At 39.2% G+C, this 25325-nt stretch overlaps 1 protein-coding gene across 1 annotated transcript in view; it reads right to left on the reverse strand.

The window, feature by feature from the left end:
- Positions 1-1655: 1655 nt before the first annotated feature.
- The window catches only part of SLC39A12 (solute carrier family 39 member 12), a 38529-nt gene continuing 14859 nt past the window's right edge, over positions 1656-25325 (reverse strand). Inside the window, exons 7-12 of the mRNA XM_042475089.1 lie at positions 22984-23156; positions 17822-17974; positions 14049-14112; positions 5784-5942; positions 3399-3586; positions 1656-2339 (exon numbers count right to left, since the gene is read on the reverse strand). Coding sequence (XP_042331023.1) covers positions 2211-2339; positions 3399-3586; positions 5784-5942; positions 14049-14112; positions 17822-17974; positions 22984-23156 — 866 coding nt within the window. The 3' untranslated portion in view covers positions 1656-2210. The remainder of the gene's footprint in view (positions 2340-3398; positions 3587-5783; positions 5943-14048; positions 14113-17821; positions 17975-22983; positions 23157-25325) is intronic.

The following is a 25325-nucleotide window of genomic DNA, read 5'->3' on the forward strand; positions in this document are numbered from 1 at the left end:
GGTAGAATTATGACTATTGTCACACGTGAACAGCTCATTTGCTTTCTAGCTGCATAATGTTCTTCAGTGACATGGTCTGCTGCTAAAGGTCCTATCTGATACAGTTAAAATGCACCACAGAACAAAAGTAGTTATTTCAAGATTCCATTATTGTGTTTTTTACAGTGGTGCCAGATTTAATATGCATGATAATTTTGCCTGCTTTCAAGAAAAACAACAATAGGGTAAACTTATTTAGAAGATTTATTTCATTTTTGTTTTATATTTTACTTGCATATACACATACAGTCAGCCCTCCAGGTCCATGGATTCAACCATCCACTGCTTGAAAATGTTTTTAAAAATTCTAAAAAGCAAACCTTGATTTTTCCATTTTATATTAGGGACACCATTTTACTATGGTACTTGAATATCTAAGGATTTTAGTATCCATGGAGAGGGGGAGTCCTGGAACCAACCCCAGTGGAAACTAATAATAATAATAATAATAGTTTTTATTTATATCTTCCCGCCTCTCCCAATGGATCGAGGCGGGATCACAACAGAGTTAAAAAACAGTTATAGTTACCGCGCAATTAAAAACCACAGCTAAAACATCAAGTGTAAGACATCAAACATCGTCAGTCAATTGCAGGGTCAGATGCTCTCATTCTGTTCCAATGGTCTTCATAGGAGGTCAAGAGGGTATGCGCGGCGAAAGAGCTCTGTCTTTACTGCCTTCTTGAAAATTTCCAAAGATTTGACAAGGCGAATCTCCTCTGGGAGTCCGTTCCATAGTCTAGGGGCAGCTATACTGAATGCTCTTTGGGAAGTGGAAACTTGTCTGGATGCTGATATCTCTAACAAATTCTTCCCACTTGTTCTAAGAGTGTGGGGCGGATTGTATAGGGAGATGCTTTCCTGTAAGTAACCCAGGCCCAAGCCATGTAGGGCTTTAAAGGTAATGACCAACACCTTGTATTGTGCCCGGAAGCTAACTGGGAGCCAGTGTAGATCTTTCAAGATAGGTGTTATATGGTCAAGACTCAAAGCACTAGTGACCAGCCTGGCTGCCGCATTTTACACTAGTTGAAGCTTCTGAACTTGGTACAAGGGTAGCCCCATGTAGAGCGCATTACAGAAATCAAGACGAGAGATTACCAGAGCATGTACTACAGCTTCAAGGTCCTTTCGATTGAGGTAGGGTCGCAGTTGGCTTATCAACCAAAGATGATACCAGGCACTTCTGGCCGTCGCATCCACTTGAGATGACAAATGTAGAGATGGATCCAGAAGTACTCCCAAACTGTGAACTTCTTCCTTCAGGGGAAGTGTAACCCCGTCTAGGAGTGGTGGACAAATTTCCTTCCCCAAATCTAAGGAGCCTATGGCAAGGGCCCACTGTACACCTATTTGATATAGTACTCTTACTACCATCACATTAGGGTAAGAATTTGTACTACTTGGTAAAATATATATCTTTCTTATTTCAAAATCCAGGTTTTAGTCTCATCTGTAGTAAATATACTAAAGGCACCATGTCCTGTCTGATTTGGAAGTCAAACAAGATCAGCCCTGGTTAGTACTTGGATTTAAGTCTGTCAACAAATACCAGGCTTTCTAGGTTATATTTCAGAGGAAGAAGTGGCAACACCACTTCTGGATATTCCTTGCCTAAGAAAATCCTATGAAATTCATAAGGTCACCATAAGTCAAGAAGCCACTCGAAGGTACATACACATACATATATCAACCCTTATACAAGGTTCATTGATTCACAGGGTCAGCTCTGACTGGAACTAGCCATTGCATTCAGGCTCTTGGCTTCATAACTGCCTTTGGATTAATCAGCAGTGATGCTGCTCAGTTGAGATGGTTGCTCTTCAATGACAATATCTAAAAATATCAGAGGATTTTGTTGGGAAAAGTTTAAGAACTGAAAATTTGGTCTGTGGAAAATGAGCTTAGGAATGTTGTTGAAATAACATGAAAGTATTTGAAAATATTCCATACAAGAAAAATATTTCGTTTTTAAATGCTAATTTCTGAACCATAAATTAATCAGAAGTTAAGCAATTAGCTAGTTTAGTCTGATTCAAAATGTCAGCATTTTTAAAAAAAATAGTATCAGGTCCACAGTTCACTTGGAAGCTATCCTGCAGAAACCCCCAGGAATGAAATGGATAGATGCTGGATAAGAGGTTAGTGTCTGCAGATTGCTGGTAGAAGATTCATATTTTAATCCTGGGTTCATATATAGCTAGAAGTAGGAGGCAAAGCCAACCTAATAGTAATCCAAGGTTCTGTACAAGAAACATCAACCAGGGTCGCTGTGTCTGAATGTGAGTCATTTCAGGAAGCTAAAAAAAGAATAAGACATCAGTATGGGAGCCAAATATATTAATCTCTGGGAGAAAAATGTCTTATGGGAAACATGACAAACTTCATTAGTAAAAACTTTTAAATCCACCATTTCTAAATATACGATACAAATCTTTACTGTGCTTGGGACATATTCTGCTTCATCAAATGACAGAAAAAGTTCTGGGATCTTATGCTATCACTCTAAAATATTACTATAAGTTTACATTCATAGAAAAGCACAGAAATAGAAAGGCAACATTCCCAGAAAAGAGCATTTGATGAATAGAGTCCCTTCTCCTTCTGGGAATAACTCAGTTTGAATAGCTTGTGCCAGCATTATAACTGTATTCACTGGGTTACTGGTGGCCAAGACAACATAGGTCAGATAGCTTGGAAACATTACTTTTCGGGAGGTAAAGTTCCTAGAATTCTGAAACCACCAAACATGACCAGTGGCCATGCTGTCAGAGGTATTCTGCATTTGTAGTATTGAAAATTCTGGTATTTTGAGCCATTTAAAACAAAAATAAAAATCATGTTTTGTTGTTTTTTCATTTACAGAGTCATTCAGCCATAGCCTCCTTTTTATCCCATAGGGATATGCTTGTAGGATATGGCTATAGGGTACTATACAGGAAATCCTTGTAGGATATGGGATATAGGATATTAGACATTTGACCTGTGCTGACATGCATCTGTCCCTAGCACCTCTAACATTACATCAAGCGACTATGGCTCAAAATAAAATGGCTGGCATGAAGTATAGTTTAAGAAAACTGTTATTATCATGACGTAAAGCCTGGAACATTTGGCTCTAAATTAAATGCGTTGGTCATCAGCTTTTTTTTTTAAAGAGTCTTAAGCATGTTTTTTATTTTGGTAGTGTGGGGGCAGAAAAGAAGTGGCCATCAGACAGTGTTCAATTTTCATTTTAAAGGCAGCAGTTTTTGCCACTTAGCATATTGATTGCAATCTGCTAATTTATAATAATCTTTTATCTTCTGAAAAAGTTCTTTAAAAGATTAAAGGGCAACAGATGAGGCTGCATTACTTACCATTTCCACTAATGATAAATACAAAAACATCCCAGCAGTGACAGTAAATATCCAGTTTTGAATGCGAGGATCTGTCGATATTGAAAGGCCAATATAAAGTCCTATGAAAGCAGTTAGGGCACTTATGAAGTTCATCAAAATGGCAATCTTTGAAGAAAGGCCTGTACTTAAGAGCACTGCAAAATCTCCTGGGGAGAGAGAGAGGAAAGAGAAACATAAAATATTTATAGGCTGATAAAGTACTGGTACTGTTTTGCACTAGTTGCCACCATTAAGATAGCCCTTCCTGTGAAAAATGGTACAATGCTTCCACATGTGACAGTGTAATCAGCTTTCAGTTTCTTTCGCTGTATGTGAATATCTAAGTCTGTCATTTGTGTTTATTTATTATTTATTATTAACTGAATGTCCTGTCTTTCCTTCAAAGATGGCACCCAAGACAGCTAATGATAATAAGATCCAAAGAAAAACAGAAATACAATCACCTCTCCGAACTCGCGGATCTAGATCCGCGGCCTTGATTAGGCATGGAGGAGCAACCTCCATTAATTCCAATGGTGTGCATGCACAGGGGCGCACCCTATTCAACCCCATGAGGCTTGAATACACACAAGCCTCCGGGGGGGGGGGATCCCCATGCAAACAAAGCATCAACTGTACATTTAAAATATGCAAAAATATTGAAAACAGAACTAGAGCCCACTTAAAAAACCACAGCAACAAACTTAAGAACTTGAGAGCCACGCTTGAGAATCAGTCCAGCCTCCCTTAGCTGGGAGGTCCAGAACCTCGACAATCCTAAACACAATCCTATCCAGTAATGTAATTAGGAGATTTTAGACTATTGACATTATAGTCTTACAGTACATTCCCTTTTAGTTGTTAATGTGCATTATTATACATACCTCAAAATGTGTTATGCTACTTCTAATGCATTTGGAGTGGGCAGTTGCTCATTCTGCAGGAACTCTGCCCCAAATCACAGAATCAAAAAGTTGGAAATTTTACAAGAATCACAAAGTTTCGAGGGCACTTAGTCCAACCTTTTCCCACAACTGAAGAGACGACCATCTAAGCTCTGTTTTAAACCCTCAATCACTTTCCACAGTAGGCTATTTCACTGTCAAACAGTACAGTGGACCCTCCACATTCGCTTGGGTTGGGGCACAGAACCCCCATAAAAGTGAGAAAACTGCAAATAAAAGAACACTATTTTTTAAACCTGAGAACACCTCTCCTGGAATCTCTAGGTCCTCCAGCACAACCCTATGGTCAACGTCAGCTGGACACTGACCATAAAATTACACTGGAGGACCTACAAATGCCTAGAGAAATGTTCTCGGTAGGAATCACTAGGTCCTCCCTTGCAACTTTTGGTGGAAGTTGACCACTGAGCCATGCTAGAGGACCTAAAGTTTCCTACAGAGAACATATTGATCATATCCATGAATAATCAAATCTGCACAAGTCAAATCCACAAATGTTGAGGGGCAACTGTATATGTTTCTCAAAGTGACCAGTCTGATGCCCCCAGGAAACCAAAAAGCAGGACAAGAGAATAATTGCTCTTTTCTGATGTTGATCCCCAACAACTAGTATTCAAAAACACACTGCCTCTGTTCTTTAAGGTTGTATATACATCCATAGCAAACATTGATCACCTTATCCTGCATCCTTTCTAACAGACTGTGTGATTGACAAATACTGCAGTATCCTAGACTTGGGGCATTTATATAGAACATCTGGATATTTAGAAAGTTTGTATAAATGGAGGATGACATTGAGGGTGATATACTTATGTACATATTTGGAAAAACAAGAGGTTTGGCTCATCGCAGGCAAATAATTAAGGTTTTACTGTAAATGAGGCACACAGTAACCCGAAACAAAATAGTACAAGTTTCACTCTGCCGTTTGTATTTGATTTTTATCAGACATCAGTTTGGCAGACCTTATAAAAGGTTTGGAAGTGACTGAGTTGTATCTATTAATTATATGTTTAAGAAGTTTGTCCTGTGGGAAACTTAGTAGAAGTAGGAAGAGAATAAGGGTAACATGAAGGAGTAGAGGAGCAGTGAGTGTTGCAGGACACTATAAAAGAACAGTTCTCAAAGAAATACTGGCATCTCATTCTTAGGGAAGAAAAGACATGAAACACAGACACAGAACACCCTCCAGCTGCCAGATATATTCTTCTCTTACATGTTGTTAATGCCAGCATAAAAACCGTTATGAAAATGCTTGCTGAAAACCAAGTTAACAAGAGTAATTGATTTTAACATGCACAGATGAGAAGGGGATCAATGTTTAAAGAGCAAAGTATTGTGTCCTTCAGGAAGGAGAAAGTACATTGTGCCAAGAATGGAAACATGAGACCTTGCTTACCCATCTCATGGGGAATTTCATGGCATAATATAGCAATTGTTGTGGTCGCGCCCATTTCTATTGATGATGAAAATGCAGCACCTATTACCAAACCATCGGCAAAATTGTGAAGACTGTCGCCCACCAGAATCATAATGGCTAACAAACTTATCCCTTGGCCTAGAAGAACAAAAATTCAGAGTAAGTGCCATAACTGTATCTGTTCAGTGTCATCTTGGAAACCTTTTATCTTTCAAAACTTTTTTATTTGTTTGTTTGCTTGCTAAATTGTTTCAGGACTTCTTATTCAAGTTGTGCCCAGGGTGACTCACAGCTGTAAAATACAAACACAAACTAAAATGCAATATTAGTACCTAAAATATATATATTTTAAAAATCACACTATTTGTTAATTAACAACATTTTTCCTTTTGGTTTCAACTAGATTGTTTAGAATCTATCATGAATCTCTGATTGCTTTGGTTTTAAATTGCTTCTACTATAAGTCAAAAAGATAAAAATCAATACAATTTTTAAAGTTTCCTGTAAAAGATATATTGAAAGGAAATAACTCTATTGCTCCCTTACATTGGGATGTAGCCCTTCAGATGCTCTTGGATAGCAACTTACATTTGCTGGAATCCTATATGGTGAAATATGTATGCATAGGCACTGTAGTTATGAATCCCAGCTCCAATCCCCCTACTAGGCAGGAGCCACAGGGGATTATCACACGTAGGATAAGGACAGGAGTGAAGCAGATCACTCTCATCTTTATGCCATACTTATCACACAATTGCATGAAAGATTATCACACATGCCATACTTATTTTGTCATTATCCTGTCAATAAAGTAGAATTGTCTTATTAGTTTTCATTAACAAAAACTTCAGTTATTGAAAAATGACAGGTCAGTTCCACTTCATTGACAGGATAATGATGGGATAAGCACTATGTCATCTGATAATCTTTGCACAATCATGTGATAAGGCTGGCATAAGGATGGGATAATGTCAGAGTAAATGCAATGTCATCTGATAATCTTTGTGTGATTGAACGATAAGGATGGGAGCGATCCGCTTCACTCCTGTGATAATCTCCACAGTAATTGCCAGGGTCTGTTCCTCTGTTGTTCTAGTAGCAGCTGACTGCCATTTCCATCCCTCCTGTGACCCACATCCGTAAGAGATATCAGCTGGAACAGGCAAAAGCAAGACCCCTGACACATTTCACCCTTATGCTAGAGATCACTTTTGAGGGGATAGGGATGTCAGTCAGCAGCTTCCTGATAGACAGGGGAACAGATCTCCCCAGCCCCCATTGCAATGGCTGTTGCCTCCTAAATAAGGACTGGAGGACCTTCACAGTCTCTGCATAGCCCCTAACCTAAACAAGGGGCTGCACAGGGATCATAAACATGTAACAGTCACTGGTGCATAACTCTGACAATGATACTTCACTACACTGTCATAGTGCTATTATTCCACTTTTACTGCTACAGTTGCTTCCTATGATATCCTGGGATCTACAGTTTAGGGAAGAGAATTTAGAATTCTCAGCCAGAGAACTCTTAGGCTTCATTAAACTACAAGTCCCAAAATGCCACAGGAGACAGACATAGCAGTGAAAGTGCAATAATAGTACAGTAACAGTGTTGTGTGGTATTACCCTAAGTTGAACATTTGCAACTTCCATAAAGGATTCTGACCAATGTCTTTCAGTTTCATCACTAACTAGGCTGGTTCAGGTTGATAGGAATTACATTCCATCACCATCTGGGCTCTGCATTACCATATTTGTGTTAAATTATCACAAATCATTTTAACATTAAAAAGCATGAAGCACTGTGGTATAATGTTTGGAAATAAGAAGAACTCCAATTTTAATACTAGTCTTTCTAATTTGTAGAAATCTGGTTAGTAGTTAGGTTAGGCTACAATATCTCTGAGTATATCTCATGTTATAGAAGGGGCTAGGGATTTCCAAAAAGGATGATGGACCTATAAATGTAATCTTTTAGGATGATGGATTGCATATTGTCCTTTTCAACTCCCAATGAACTCCCAATGAACCCTGTTAAAAACACCAGCATTAATGAGATCAGTTTTAAAAATTCAAGACAGAAACAGAAAAATAGAAACCTTAGCAGTAAAATACAGAATTACTAAGTTCCAAACATAATTTGAAACAATTCAGTTTTTACCTAGGGTCTGAACATTGACAGTGGTGAACCTCCCTGACAAATGAATGCCACAAGTTCAGTGCTACCAAATGTTGCACATTTATCACACTGTGTGACTCACAGCCCTTCCAAACTTGAGCAGTAAAGTAGTTTGACACCACTTTAACTACCACGACTCCATCCTATGTCTCACCAAAGTAATGTATGAGGTATTTAGCCTGGTATGTGTCTCATCAAAGTACAAATCCCAGGATTCTGTAGAATAAGTCACAGCAGTTAAAGCTATGTCAAACTGCTTTATTTCTGCAGTGTGGCTATATCCTCACTTCAAGGATAAACAATCTGATTCTTTTGTCTTTTTTCTTCTCAAGAGACATCACGAGAGCATATTGAATAATATTAATGTTTTAAAAAGTAACTGAAAGTAGAGCAATGGGAAGTTCCTGTTATTTTACTGCTGGACTGCCTCTCCCCATAGGCCATTTTTTAAGGACAGTAATGAAGATACGTTTCTCCCATAAACTGAAAACTTCTAAATGATTATAAAAGGAAACACTGCAAATAATAATAATAAAAAACACTGTATTCAGAAAGTTCCCCTTATTTGCCTGGGAGCACTCAGAGCTCAATAATATTGGCAAGCATAGCAGATTTCCTTGCCAACTTAGAGAACTAAATCTAAATGTCCTCAGCTTGAACAGCTCTTTCAAAAATATGAAACAGGGTACAAGAGAAGTACAAAAATAATAGGGTTGCTCCACCACATCTGCAATGGGTGTACATTTTAGCTCAGCTGAAATCTTAACACGTGAAACATGATGCTGTTATCTTTATATATGTAATGGTTGTAGAAAAGGACAGAACAGAATGGCCTCATACTTTATAATTTGTCAAGCAGGAGTGCTCAGAGTGCTGCATATTACAACAAGCACGGACTAGATGGAAAGCATGGAAATTATTTTCCTTGATTCAAGGATACTGGCTAAAGGCAGACTGCAAGGAAGCAGACAAAAATAACTGCAGTCATTAGACAGGGCTGCAATATTAATCATAAGCTATTAGGCTTACACCACTCTGTTCCAATGTAGACTTTCTATAAACAATTGCTTATAGTAGAAAATATCAGTTGTCACTTGCTATAGATCCAGGTTGGACAAAATTGGCCCTCGAGATATTGTTGTATTGCATCTCCTAGCATTCCTTAGCAGCGACTAAGATGGACAGGGCTGATGGATGGTAGAAATTAACAGTGGGAGATTCAGGACAAATAAAATTGCTACTAGTACATCAGTGGCTACTAATCAGAATAGACATATGATATCAGAAGCTGTATACCGATATCAGTTGATGGAGAATGCAATATAGAGGACAGTTGCACTCATGTCCAACTGGAGGAATTCCTGTATCACAGTTCTACTCCTTTGCCAACTGAGTGATGCACATATGAACTGCTTAAGATTGCCAGTTCAGGACTATCTCAGGCTCTGATATTTCAGGGTCAAAACCTAAGACTTAGGGACAGTCTTGGGTGATGTTATTATCATGCATTAAGTACCAATTGCAGTTGCTCACTACTTGTCATTCAGAAACATACACATATAGATCGGAAGAGATAACACATTTTACTGTTTGCAAATTAAGACAGTCATTTTAAGCAAATTTAATTTAATCTGCCCTATTTATCTTTCTATCCTACTTCCATCTAGTCTGAGGATGGATGCAGAATGGAGTGTGAACTCTGGCACTACAACTACTGGGAGGGAAAGATGAAGCTATGTAAGTTAATATATAACTATATTTTATGCCGAAAATATAACTACATACAATATTACACTAAAAATATAATCTAAGTAACAACTTGAAAGACCCTTGGAGAGTCTTTGCAAGCTGCAGTAAATAAGTGAAGCCTTACAAATTGTTGCATGCTGCTGCTCTACTGGCTGAGCTAAAGACTCTCTCATAGCTATTAACTCCTGCTTTCAACTGAGTCCACAACATCTGGAGAATTTGCACCCTTGTCTCCTGCTTGGAGATGACCTATGCAAACTTGACACTCAGGACCAGTCCCTGAGATCTGACAACCCTGCATCCAGGCAGTAGGTTATTACAGTATGGTACTTAAATGGGAAGGAGAGGATTGCTATATATAAGCGCATCCTCTCCTCATGTCCACTCTCCTAGTTAGGGCTGAGGGACTCCTTCTTAGAAAACAACAGTTTATCAAGACCCATATTTTTCTGTTTGCAGTCTGTAAGAAGGGTGGAGACTAGTGATCCAGGGCTGAAGCTACCATTTCGGATACTTACAGAAGTCAGAACTTTAAATTATCACCCTGGAAGATTACTCTATCTGAAGACTATGGGCCAAAAAGAACATTTGTGTTACAACTTCCTGTGGCATGATGTAATTAGCAGATATTGCTATTATTGGTGGTTCTGTTGATGGCATATGTTAGTAAAACATGCGTTAGTTTAAATCAGGAAAGAAAAAGGGGAAAGAAATGTAAGAGTATAGAGGCAAAATGGCCAGATACTCTGTCACTTACAGGTCTGTGAAACCCAGAGCTGACCCTATTTATTAAAGCAGAAAAAGTGTGCACAAGGTGAGGCAATGTCCATCAAAGATGTGCTCTTTCCTAGCTGGTGGCAAGGTTCTCTTATAAAATTCAATCACATTTGAAAAGAAAAATGGGTTACAGAAGACCTTCAACAAAATATTTGCCTAATCCAGAGAAGTATTTTGCAAACATTGCATTTGCACAATAACCCATAAAATGTGTCTATTTTGCCTATAGAACTATAAATTAAGTAGCTTTTTGTATTCCAATTGTACCCAAAGTGCAGGAGAAAGGAACTACATCTTTTCTCTTACACCTTACTTTTATACAGAAAGAATGAGAAAAGGAACAAAGAGAAGATATTTTTGATATAATTATTCCAAATACAGGGACAATTAGATTGGAAGAAATGATTGCACCATGGCATTTTATATTATTAGGATGTGATGACTGAAAACCATGGAAACATCCAGAAATGGATTAAGATAATAGCATGGAAACTAGCACTGAAGAAAATGGAGGGCTATGCCTTAAAGTAGAAACTAAGTCCATTATATGTGGTGTTTATATTAAGGAATCTTCAGAAGAAAAAGACACTACCAAAGTATGCCGAGGTCATGTCATAAACTTCTCTGGATGAACGGTTATTAACAGAGCTGAGATAATGAGATTCACTGATGCATCTATTTATGTTCCTCTGGACACAACAGTAATTTATTAATTTTATTAAAAGTATTTATAAGATAAAGAGAGTCATGTGGTGTAGTGGTCTAAGCATTGCACTACGACTCTTGAGACCAGGGTTCAGTTTCCTGCTTGGCCATGAAACTCACTGGGTGGCCCTGAGCAAGTCACATGCTCTCAGCCTCAGGGGAAAGGCAATGGCAAACCCCCTCTGAACAAATTCTGCCAAGAAAACTCCACAATAGGGTCACCTTAGAGTCAACATAAGTTGGAAATGAAATGAAGGCACACAACAACAACAATTTTCAAGATGGATAAGTATTTGTAAGATAGATAGATCTGTGTCATGTGATATGTGTGTGCATGCTTAATTAAATGAGCATGGTACATATGCAATATATATGTAAATATGCAATATCAAGGAGCCCAGTAGTGAAAATTTCTATAAGACACATGTACGAATATCATGAAGAATGATGTTATAAAATATGCAAAAAGCTGAAAATTAAAACTAGTGTACTAAGGTTTTATAGGGGTAATTGCAGAAACAGTGGAAATGTGAGCATTATTCTTTTAACATTGCCTTAGGGTGCAATCATTGATATTGGGCTGCAATAGCTGATAGTCCTCTTTTCTTGGGAGTGAGTTCAGTTGATAACAGTATTTCTGCATAAACATTCACAAGCTTGTGGTGTAAGACTGCAAAACTGAATTTCTACAGTATGCATTCAGTTTTGTTCAAATAGATCTGATATTTGATTTGATATTTGATGTTTTTAATTTGTTGCCTGCTTATTTTTATCTAATTCTATCTTGTATTATTATCTATTGTTTTATAAATATTTTGTTATTATCCTCTAGAATGTATGCCATTAGCAGGTTTTATTTTTATCCATTTTATTAATTGTATGTACAGCGCTGTGTAAATCTACAGCACTATATAAATAAAGTATTATAATAATAATGATAAATAGCATAATGATTTTACTTTATATGGGCCAGAATAGTCCTGGAGTATTCTGGCTAGTTGCTCCTGGAATATTCTGGCCCTAGAGCTGCCCTGGATTCCTCCTGTTATCTCCACATTGTGTAGCAATGCTGGGCGGATGTCTACTCACCCGTGTCCTGCTATGCTCTCTAGTTCCACTGCTGTTGGTGTGAATCATTCCCTCTGAGGTCAGAAATGGGGTGCACCCCAGCACTGATTACATGGATGGAGTGAAGTGACCTGCATCAGTGTTGGTGCTGATGGGTAGCACACAGGACACGTGTGTAGACAGCCACCTGGCATTTCTACAGAGTGCTCTGGATTTGCAAAATCTGGAGCAAAAGGTGAGTTTTTAACACCAAATTAAGAGAGGGGTAGGATGGATTTGGTGTGGAGATGACCTCACATCATGAAGACAGGACTTGTCCCTGCATCATGTAAACAGGTTGTGAGGGCAGTGAGAAAACAGTTCAGTTGGGCTATTTAGACATTTCCTAAAACGCCTTGATCCTTCAGTTCTGTTGAATGAGAATTCTGAAATGCAGATTATAGAATCATAGAGTTGGAAGAGACCCCAAGGGCCATCCAATCCAACCCCCTAACATGCAGGAACACACAATCAAAGCACCCCTGACAGATGGCCATCCAGCCTCTGTTTAAAAACCTCCAAAGAAGGAGACTCCACCACTCTCCTAGGAAATGTCTTCCACTGCCGAACAACTCTTACTGTGAAGAACTTTCTCCTAATGTTTAGGTGGAATCTCTTTTTCTGTAGCTTGAATCCATTGTTCCAGGTCCTGTTCTTTGGAGCAGCAGAAAACATACTTGCTCCAACGTCAATATGACATCCTTTTAAAAACTTAAGCAGGGCTATCATATCACCTCTTAACAGTCTCTTTTCCAGGCTAAACATATCCAGCTCCCTGAGCCGCTCTTCCTCTGGGCACACTCCAGCTTGTCAACATTCTTTTTTAATTTTGGTGCCCAGAACTGAATACAGTATTTCAGGCCAGGCCTGACCAAAGCAGAATAGAGTGCCACTATACTTCTATTAATCCAGCCTGGAATCACATTGGCCTTTTTAGCTGCCACATTACACTGTTGATTCATGCTCAATTTGTGGTCTACAAGGACTCCTAGATCCCTTTCACATGTAGTCTTGTTGAGCCAGGTGTCCCCCATCCTATATCTGTGCATTTCATTTTTTTTCTGCCTAAGTGCAGTACTTTACATTTCCCCCTGTTGAAGTTCATTTTGTTAGTTTTGGCCCAGCTTTTGAATCTATCAAGGTCATTTTGAATTATGAGCTCTTTCTATCTCTTGCAGTAAAATACTGTATACAAAGCTATACCTTTATTACCCATTTGTTGCATTTACATGATATTCTCAAATCTGTTTTCTAAAGCAAATGCCTCACTGCCTAATGGTAAGGACAGCTTTGATGATAGCTGTGAGAATAGGCTTTCAAATCCTTGAGCTACCAGCTGTTTCCATGACTGCAGTTCATGCCCCAAAATTGATGCATGGATGAAATCAAAAAATTTAGCAAATGTTTAAAATTCTATAAGGTATTTTTTGGTAGTAACTCTGATGGTTTTGCATTGATTAAAAATATATTCTCAGAAGTTGTTTGTATAACATTTGGAAAACAGATGCCATACCAAAGGTATTATTATGAACCTCATAATGAGAGGGTGGTTTGGATGGCAACAAATATTTAAGGAAAGGTTTGATTATATAATTATGTCAGATGGAACTGCAGAGGATGATGCAGTATACAGAGAAAGATAATTTATATTTATACTGACAAAGTCTTAAGACTTTGCACTGATTACTTGGTGTAGAATGGCTTCTTTTATCCTTTTGAATACTTACGCTTCCTCACAACTGCCTTCTTGTTTGGAGAAATTTCAAGAGAACCAGACTCTTCAGGACTGTGCTAATTGGATTTTAAAAAACAAATAGGTTAACTTGTAAAGGTAAACTCATTTTTCTTTTTCTGATCTCTTTAACCTACCAACAATTCACAGTTTTATAGGATTGTTTTAAAAGTGGGAAACAATTTACAGGTTAGAATCCCATTATTATTATTATTATTATTATTATTATTATTATTATATCTCCCTCTTTTCCCAGAACTGGACCCAGAGCAGCTCACAACATTAAAAGAGCAATACAGTTGGAATCATAGAAAAGTGATACATTAAAACAGAATTACATTTTTGAAGTATTAAAATAGATTACTTATTAAAAGTAAATAAATTAAAAGTATAAAGAATAAAAATACAGTTAAAAAGATAATGATACAACACCCTAAGCCCGTCCTTTAAGAATATTCTGTTTTAAAAAGCCTGCCTGCATAAGAAGGTCTTAGCTTGCCGGCAGAAGGCCAACAAGAAGGAGGCCATTCTGGTCTCCCTGGGCAGGGGGTTCTAGAGTCTACAGGCAGCCACAGAAAAGGCCCTCTCTCATGTCCCCATCAACTATGCTTGTGATGTTGGTGGGACAGAGACAAGGGCCTCTTCAGAGGATCTCAGGGCCCAGAAACTAGCTCATAGAGGAAGAGACAGTCTGCCAAATAGCCTGGACCTGAGCTGCAACTTTTTTTACCACCTGTAACACAGACCAGGTCAGCTTGTTCCTTCAGGATCAGGTCCTGAATGGTAACTGTTTTGCCATTCACTGACCTGGCCTTCAGCAGCAGCATTTTCAACTCAGTGGGGCTGTCATCAAGGCTATCTATACCATTTGGGCTGGTAGATAGTTTGGGGACAATAAGCACCCTTTTGTGCTCCCCTCTTCCATGATATTTTAATTGTCTCCTCCCTCCAAATTTTCCATTGCCCTATGTGACTCTAATGGCTGCTCCCTGAACCTGTGTATCCCCTCCCTCCTTTGAAAAACAGATCTTTCCTATAATGGGCCAACAGGACAGAGGGTATTAAAAAGAGTAGCACAGGCAGATAATAAAAGCAGGAATGCTCAATGCAGACAACAAGGTCTTGTCTCTACCAGGAAAAGGACAAGCCTTTGCCTTCTATAAGTGCAAGCTGGTTGAGTTAGGACCTCAGTCCTGCAAAGAGCACAGTACACTGCATGGTGGGTCCCCACGGAAGTCCTGATTTTATATCTCAGCCAGGCAAGGCAGCTGAGACAGATGACAATCAGTGCCTGCTGAGTCAGGGCCTCAGTCCTGCAAGAGTCTAGTTCACTGACGGAAGCAGAGGTCCCAGACAGCACCAGAAGCAGCAGCCTCTTCTTCCCTACAGCCTCCTAGTCCTAACAGTTTCTGTGGCCTCTGGCTCTCTTCTGGATGTTGTATATGTATGTGTTATAAACATATGTAAGTTCTATTATACACACAGTAGTAGTTTTTTTGACCATCATGCAACAGGTCTATCCAGTTCATGGCTGTAGACGTGGAATTCCACAAGTGTAACTATTTCATATTGACTAAAGACTGTTATTAGTTCCAACTACATTAGATCCATTGAATCAAATGAATTTACCTTTGTGTTGACTCACCATTCAACACTCGATTCAATGGGTTTACTGTAATTGAGACTAGCTAAATGGATTCCAGCTGTGCAGTTGTATATTCTTGAGTGGTGCATAACTATTTGTTAGCACCTTCAAGCTACCAATTTATTCACTGGGACTGTAGAAACAGACACTGCATCCCCTTTGCACAATATAATAATAAGCAGACATGTTGGTAGATACACAATTTGATATACAATGTCATTATGTAGCAGACAGGTAGTTTAAGGCACTCACCATGTAATTACATAATCACAGTTGCCCTTGTTATGTGCCTTCAAGTCATTACTGACTTATGGTAACTGTAAGGTGAACCGACATGGTGTTTTTCTTGGCAAGATTTATTCTGAAGTGGTTGCTATTACCTTCCTCTAAGGCTAAGAGAAGAAAGCCAGTGTGGTGTAGTGATTTGAGCAATGGACTACAACTATGGAGACAAAGGTTTGAATCTCCACTCAGCCATGGAAACTCATTGGGTAAGTTAGGCAAGTCAATCTCAGAGTAAGGCAAAAGCAAACCCCCTCTGAACAAATTTTGCCAAGAAAACCCTGTGATACAAGTTACAAACAATATGAAGGTCCACAACAACAAGGCTGAGAGTGCGTTGCCCAAGTGTTGCCCAAGGTTTCCATAGCTTAGTGAAATTCAAACCCTGATTTCCTGGAGTCCTAAATCCAACACTCAAACTACTATATAACAGTGGGTGCTTAGTTACACTGTGCACACACAATGAAGGCTCTTTGACATAAATAGATTCTTGTTGACAGACCTGACCTGTTACATTAGTGTGAATGTAGATTGCTGGGAAATTAGGTACGTACACAGGATACATTGGAAGGACTTATCTGACCTCTCCAAGAAATCCAGAGCAAGTGCCTTTTTGACCATTTCTAGTCACTGTTAGTCTAGAAGCTAAACTCTACTACCAGAAACTCCATTGTCCCTACCATCATAAGGTTTTCCCTAGTATTCAACCAAAATCTTCCCTAACATAATCAGGTTAGATCTAGGTTTCCACTTCACCAAATGCATCTGAGGAAGTCGACTTAAGTCTACCAAAGCTCATGCTGCCAACTTCTTTCTTTCAGTTAGTTAGTCTCAAAGATGCTACAAGATCTCTCCACAGACTAATACTGCTATATCTTTGAGAGATATATCAGAAAGAGCTTGAACCAGGTGTACACTCCAAATGTAAAAGCCAGATTACAGTTCCCTCCTCACTTATCTGGACTAAGCCTCAGAATTGTGAAGTCAAAGGCTTTCACAGCCAGCATCTGTGGTTTTTTTGTGGGGTTTTCAGGCTATGTGGCTGTATTCTGGAAGAGTTTATTCCTGACGTTTCACCTGCATCTATGCCTGGCATCTGCCAGTCACAGATGCAGGTGAAACATCAGAAATAAACTCTTCCAGAACATGGCCACATAGCCCAGAAAACCCACAGAATTGATTGAGACACTGGCCTTGTCTGCACTGGCCAGGATACTCTGAGGACAGCAAGGAATATCCTGGCCTCCAGCTGCCATGATGTGCCCCCATTACCTCACCCTCCATTCCCCTGTCATGGGTTGCTTGCTTCTGAGGTCAGAACAAGGTGCCCAGTGATAGTCATATGCTGGGTACCTCATTATGGCCCCAGAATGAGTGACTAGTGGCAGCGATGGATGTGCTGGGCAGCTCAACAGGACACTCATATAGAGAAGATAAGAAATTAGCTTGTGTCTTCTTAGGCAACAAAATGCCATTTCAAAGTGCCTGCAAACATCTTTTAATGATAGTCATGTGTGCCTCTGTGTGTGGCGATATTTACTCCCTTCCTTACACAGTGACCACTCATTAACTCACCCCCATGCTGTGCACCTCCATCAGCCATTTACTTCCCAGAGACACCAAGGGAGGTCCTCAAAAATGACATGATTGTCATGCATATAGCTATAGGAAGACAGTGTGGCTGTCCTCCCTCCTTCCCTGGCTAACAAATGGTCATGTGTGGCTCTGCAGGAAACAGATGAGTTCTCCACACAAGATAAGGTGAGAGAAGGTCCAAATGATGAATAATCTTGGCTGATGTTAACAAACAGTAAAGAGTAAAAAAGAATGGATAAACTTACTTTCTCATGTGGGGACACAAAAAGAGCAAATCCTTTTTCAATCAGAAAAAATCCATGAATTCCTCCAATCAAAGCCAGCATCTTCCAAATGTATTCTTTACCATCATAGAAATTTTCATTCTCTCGAACACTATGTGTATGTAAACCAAGAACCTAGAGATGAAAGAAATTGATAATTATCTTGCGATTGGTCATGATGTTTGCCTTGGCCTTTTAAAACGATGTCTCAGTTCAGTCGGCAGCCACATTGATGCACACTTATACATAGGAACAGAATGCCTGATGCGGTCCTGTACATTCACTAATGGGGCACCGTGTTCTAGTCTACTGTGCTTCTTTAGTGGAATACCAACTGCAACAATAGCAGCCTCTGTCACTGCTGATTCATGAGTAAGGAGGTTGTGTAACCAGACTTTTGTTGGTCTCTGTGCCACTGCTAGCTGGTAGTTTTCATATCATGGAGTGATTTCTTCCGGGTTTTAGTGTGATGTTAATGGTGCTGAACCCTTCCCCCCAAATACGTTCAGCACCTTTGATAGATCCTTTAAATTTGGACAAAACCCCTACTGATATGGAAGCCACCAGCTGCCATTGTTTTGTTACTGTTGTTAACTGCCATCAAATTGACTTTGACTTATGGCAACCCTATGAATGAGAGACGTCCAAGTTACCCTGTAATCAACTGCCCTGCTCAGGTCTTGTAGATCTGGTTTCCAGAGTTGTAGTCCAATGCTCAAATTACACCACCACACTGGCTTTACATTATTATTATTATTATTATTATCATCATCATCATCATCATCATCATCATCATCATCATCATCATCATCAGATTATACCTACATAGTTGATAGTAAACTCCATGACATTCAAAGACCAAGAACCAATGGTGCAATTCAGAAGCCAGTAACAGAAAAAAGCCTCATTATTTTTGCCTAACTCTCTTGTTGAAGCCCTGCATGGCATAAAACCTGCTCTGGAAGCTTTTCCAATTAGGCTGGATGCAACAGGATCTAGTGGGAATATTTTAGTGGCCATTGGGATTTAGTTCTAGACAGACATGCACATGATTCTACTATAGACCAGTAATCCTATCATTATTCTTGGCCTGGTATAGTTCCTTAGCGGACTAGACCAAAAAAAAAAAAAAAAAAAGAGGCATTTTCCCACTTTGTGCACTTTGCTTTTGGCACATTTCTGATAACTGAAGATAATTGTTCTGATTTGTAATTTTAAAAAACACCATTAAATACTCCTTTTTGCCTCCAAACAATAGACTTGCACTTTTGTATTGTAGAATTCTTTTATAGGTGTGTGTTAATTGCATGAAATGTTTTGATGCAGACGTAGCCTGATTCTAGATTTTAAAATGTAATTATGGGAACTTCAATCCTAAAACATCCTGGAGTAGTTAATAAATGTTAAGAATGAGATTCAGTGACTGATGTGCCATCAGTTTGTCTTAACTTACAATATGTTATCCTGACCATGGCCTTGATGCACACACAGCTGTCATTTCAAATGCTTATTAGGGTCAGAATGGCAGGATATAATCCTCTGATTAAATATCCAAAGAACACTAAATAAAAGGAGAAATTGCATTAGTGCAGTTCCATGTACTATTGTACAGATGGAAGTGGAAAATGTCTCACAGTATAACAGGACAATGTACTTGAGCTTGCAGTACACTGTATAACAAGGAAGAATAAGGAAGATATTGGTGGTAAGCTATAAAACTAAATGAGCCATAACAATGACTTGGAAAGGAACTTGTGCAAATGAAAGCACTTTTCTGGATCTGCAATAATTTGTCTCATAGAACATCCTTCAGAAATAGCATTTACATGAGCATGAGAGCTTTTCTGCTAACAGAAGGGCACCTTCTGATCTAAGCTGTAGCCAGGAGCTCAATTAACTTGTTAGGAGCAGAATTTTCTAGAACTGTTGTGCTGAGAAATGTTTTTCTTTGGTTGCAAGTCTTCTAATATTACCTGTCTTTAGGAATACAAAAGATGTTACTAGTCTAATGAAACTTGACAATGTGAACTATTTAAGAACCATCCAGGGGAGTTGTTTGAAATGGCTTTTACAACCTGCGCACAAGATCATTAAACAGTCTCCTCTTCAGAAAATCATCATCATCATCTTCAGAATTTATGGAGTACTTTGCAGATACAATTACTCTGATTCATTCCCACTTTGACACTATAGTTGAAAACAGGTCTAGTGGATGTAAATTGGGCTTCTGCACATCCAGTGAAGATAGATATTTTTCCATTCAGCCCAAGGATTTGTTCAGGATCCTTGAAGAGATGAGATGTATGGTGAACTCTCAGTTCCAGGGGTAGCTGGATGAGATGAACTACTTAGATTCATTACATCCTGGATTTAGACTTATTTATGGGATAGAGACCGATTCACCTTACTGAATTATCTATGCTGGGAACTGGACAGAGAATACATCCCAGTTGATTTTGCTGAACCTCTTAGTGGCTTTTGCTACCATCAGCCATTGTATCCTAGGCTGCTTCGTTGGATGAGACATGGCCCCTGTCTGCACTGGTCAAAAGTCTAGGGCCAGTCAGGAGCATTATGCCTCAGAACTGGCCCTGGACTGGCTGCAGTGGTGCAACAGTACAACAAGGTTCACATGGGCCAGCTGGGTTGAAAACACATCAGCATGGCTGGCACAGCCATCCCTTTTCCCTACATTGCTCAACATAGGGAACAGGGTTGGTGTGGTGCCTGGAGTGCAAACAGCCAACTGGTCTGATTTGGGCCCAATCCAGCTGTTTGCACACCACAAACCCCTGTGCTAATGCCACAGTTTTGGGGGGAAACCAGGGCTCCTTGCATTTTTGCCAACTCTGGGGCAAAGTCAGGTTAATGAGGAAAGCCCATAGTATTTCACTGGAAGTCAGAACCAGTGTAGGGGTGGAAACAGAGTTTTTTGCCCTTTCAGAAAAGGCCTTTGAGGCTTTTTTTTTTTTTTTTTACAGTGGCTATGTTCTTTTCTGGAAAGGAAAACTCAAAAAGTGGTACTGGGAGATTCTTGATTGATTGGACATTGGCTTATGGAGTCCCTCAAGGCTTTGTTTGTCCCCCATGCTATATAACATAGACATGAAACTGCTGGGAGATGCTGTCTGGAATACTAGGTATATATAGATATACTAGAGCAGCATCAACACTGCAGAAATGTTTGACACCACTTTAAGTGTCATGGTTCAATGCTATGGAATTCTGGGAACTGTAGTTTGTTGTGGCACCAGAAAAAGAAGGCTAAACGTCTCACAAAACTACAGTTCCCAGGATTCCATACCACTGAGCCATAGCAGTTGAAGTGGTGTCAAACTGGATTATTTTTGCAGTATGGATTCAGCCTAAGATGGGTACCTCCTTGCTATCCTGTTGGCAAGTGAGTATTTTCCCCTTCTGACAGGCTTTTAGGAATGGATGGCAACAGCTTTTAATAGTGTGCCATTTTGCTGATTTCTATCTTTTGTTTTTTAATGGAATTGTTTTAAATGGTTTTAATTCTATGGACAGTTTAATTGCATTTTAATAACAACTTTTATATGGTCTTATTTATGACTGTGTAAAGCCAGCATGGTATTGTGGTTTGAGTGCTGGTTTGGGAGATGAGTGTTGAAGTCTGTGCTCAACCATAGAAACTCACTGGGTGACCTTGAGCAAGTCGCACTCTCTCAGCCTTATAGGAAGGAAATGGCAGACCTCCTCTGAACAAATCTTGCCATAAGCCAGAGTCATCTTGAAGGAACATAATAGCAAAGTGATTTTAACTGTATTTATTTCAATTGAGTCTCAGTGTTGGGGAAAAAGGGAGATGCCAATGAATAAAATGACAACAGCAACAACATAGGTGTGGAACAGACTGCCCTTTTGTGGGGTGGCGGTGGCATAGCTAGGGTTAGGGACCATGCGGCAACCGCATGGTTCCTAACCCTAGCACGTACTGGCAGTGCCATAATGGTGGTGCCCTGTGTACACAGATGCCACCATTATGATGTAACAGGTGCATAGTTTCCACTTGTCATGCGGCGCTAGTTACGCCACTCGGACGTAACTTGCATGGTGGAAAAAGAACCTGCTTTTTGCGGGTTCTTTTTCCTCCGGAGTAAAGCCATGCAGTTTGGCGGCTGCGGCTTCCCTGTAGAGGAAAAAAGGCTGCCAGCAGACCACCCTTTTACAGGCGTTCTGTCCCAGGTTCAGACATAATTACTAATGTTGGATTGTGCTCTCTATCCCTCCGGTACAGTCAGAAGAGGAGCGCTTTTGATAACATTTTTGAATTAACTGGTTTGGGGTTTGAACTTTAAAACATGGTTGATATTGTGAAGTGGAAAGCTTTCACAGCTGGCATCTAAATTTTTTTGTGGGGTTTTTGGGCTATGTGGCTGTGTTCTAGAAGAGTTTATTCCTGACTTTTCACCTGCATCTGTGGTTGGCATTTTCATCTCTGAATACAGATGCCTGCTACAGATGAAGGCTGGCTCTGAAGATGCCAGCCACAGTTGCCGGTGAAATGTCAGGACTAAATTCTTCCAGAACACGGCCACATAGCCCTAAAAACCCACAAAAAAACCTATGGTTGATATTACTTAGGATTTTAAAAAAATAAGCCAACTTCATAAACTGTGGTTTAAAGATGACCTCCTTCAAACAAGCCATAATTAAGATTAACCACACTACTTTGAGTTTGAATGAAACACTATGCTGCAATTAACAATAACAAACAAACAAAAACACTGAAAACAGAAATCCGAAGCAGAAGCAAAAACAGAGGAGGAAGAAAATGTTTGAGAATACTTAATTCATTCCATTTAGTATGTCTTATTGCAGGAGTGGGCAAGCCGCCAGAACCCCCAGACTTCCAAAAGTTTAAATTGGAGGAGTGATTTTTCTGCTCCAAACCCTTACTCATACTGGGTCAAACTTGTTGCTATACAGTGTTCTACCTCAACCCCGTCCATACCTACAAACCATTAAAATGGGCCCCAAAGATGCCCTAAACCTTGTTTTAAAGTTCCCTCCCCAACCTGTGGTCACCTATCCTCATTTATAGTGATGCATGAATCTGCCCTATATTTGGAAGACTTGCTTGTGGTAAAGGAAATTGATTTTGCAAACACAAACATTACCTCTGGAATAAGATGCAGGAGGGCATCCCCAGAGAGGGTTCCTACAGCTAGTCCCACAAATAGTTGTAAAATGAGCGTATACCATTCTTGACATGAATTAAATAGTATGAGAGTTGTGCCAAACATAGATCCGACTGTAATAAGTAAAACTGCAAGAGTACTGTAGCCGTATTCTGTGGGAGGGGAAAAAACGCAAGCAACAGAGATACAGTTAAGTCAAGTTTCTTTCTTTCTTTCTTTCATTCATTCATTCATTCATTCATTCATTTCTGAACTAAGAAGCTCAGGTTTCAAATGATATTTCCAATATAAGGTAACACGGGAAAATACTTCAGTGAAAGCTAGCCCTCATTGATTTATCACACATTTACATACGTAAAAAGTTTATATAAATTATTATAACAACCAGATATCAACAATGCTAACAAGGACAATAACATTAACAGTAATAACAATAGCAATATAATGACTTCTTAGTTTACTCTTTGGATATATCTGCTGATACAATTATATATCATCACTCCTACTAAAAGAAAAATATTCTTTTGTTCTATCCATTTTCTACTATTCCTTGTTTAGCTTTAGATTATACTTTATTGGGTCTTGATAACTGTTTCTTATCAAGATCCCTCTGTTTTCTCTTAGTGTTCCTATTTCTGTAATCTTATTCTTATTGCTTGTATATCGGTGTGTTCCCATTTTGAATTTAGATATTCTTCAGAAACATGATGAAAACAATTTCTGATTTTAAAATCTTAAAAAATATATTAATTCGTGAGAAAACTAAATGGACAGATTTGTCCACTAAGAAAGAAGAATTTCAGTGTTTAATCCTCAGAAGTCTCATTTTGAATCCCTGTGTATTCAAACCATGTTTACAGCACACTGAATTACAGTCACAAAATGATGGTTTCTCTTTATCCTGGAAACCTCCTTACCTTGAATAGCTATGTAATAAGCATTTATAACACAGACATCTCCATGTTGGCAATAGCTGCACTTACTGAATTTGACCAGTGCAGCTGGATGAGATGTTTGTTTGGTGAGTATATTTTTATAAGATATTTTAATAAGATTTTTATATGATCTGAAACTGTATTGTATTCATGACCCATGTGTAGTCATGATTGTGGCATTATTTCTATGATCATAACTGTCCCTACAACCTACTTTACCAGGCAGTAGTTACTCCAAGAAAGGGAGGTCTATTCTGTTGGCAATAGGGCTGTGGGTGAATGATATTTCCATCCCTCCTCCTGCCAGAGACACAGGCTGCAACAAAGACTTGTGTTGGAGGCCCAGCTTCTGGCTGTCACTGCTTTGTTTGCTGGCAGAAGGCGTATTTGGAAACATCACCCACCTGTGCCCTGATTGCCAGCAGAACAGACCTCCATCTGTTGGAGCCGTTTGAAGGGTTGAGCAAGGAAACACTGCTTAGATGCAAAATTCTAGCTATGATGAAAAGAACTTGAAATTATTGTTTGTTGGAATGTGAGGTTGATAATGGTGAAACTGAGGCTGCATCTGCACAGAAGAAATAATCCAGTTTGACACAGCTTTAACTGCCATGGCTCAATGCTATGTAATTCTGGGAACTGTAGTTTTGTGAGATGTTTAGTGTTCTCTATCAGACAGCTCTGGTGCCCCAACAAACAATTTCCAGAATTCCACAGCATTGAGCCATGGCAGTTAAAGTGGCACCAAACTAAATTATTTCTGCAGTGTAGATGTAGCCCGATCTATCCCTACACAGAAATAATATATTTGAGCAAGACGAGGCAAGGCTGTGGTATAGGGAAGGTGAAGCAAATAGAAGAAATGACAAGTGAAGCTGGTTGAAAGAGGCAGGTGATCTGACAGTCAGCAAGGTACAATCAAAGCAGAGTTGACAAGTGAGAATTCAGTGAATCAGAAGGATTGGAGCTAGCCATGCTTGGTGCCAGGTAATGCAGAGCACAGTTGGAGGCAAATGTGATGCTTGATTACTGATCAAGGACATACTAGCAGATAAAGACAGATTCAGTTCTTATCTTATACTGATATCTCTGAAAAACACTGAAAATAGTATATGCAAATCCCATGGCACTTAAAAAGTTACTAAGAAATGATAGAAAGCAGGCAATATTCCTTTAAAAAGAAAAGAAAAGCAGGTGGGGTGTCAAAATCAAAGCTTTTGTAATATAACACCCAGAATTCCCAGACAGCATAGCTAATGAGAGCTGCATTCCAAAAAAGTAACATCCCCAACGCCCAGATCTACATATTGAATCTCTTTCAGATATGTTGCAGCTTACTGTTAGAAGCAATAATGTCCACCTCCACTTGTCCTAATTTGGCAATGG

Source organism: Sceloporus undulatus, chromosome 6 (genome assembly GCF_019175285.1).
Source record: "Sceloporus undulatus isolate JIND9_A2432 ecotype Alabama chromosome 6, SceUnd_v1.1, whole genome shotgun sequence".
In the NCBI taxonomy this organism is placed as follows: domain Eukaryota; kingdom Metazoa; phylum Chordata; class Lepidosauria; order Squamata; family Phrynosomatidae; genus Sceloporus; species Sceloporus undulatus.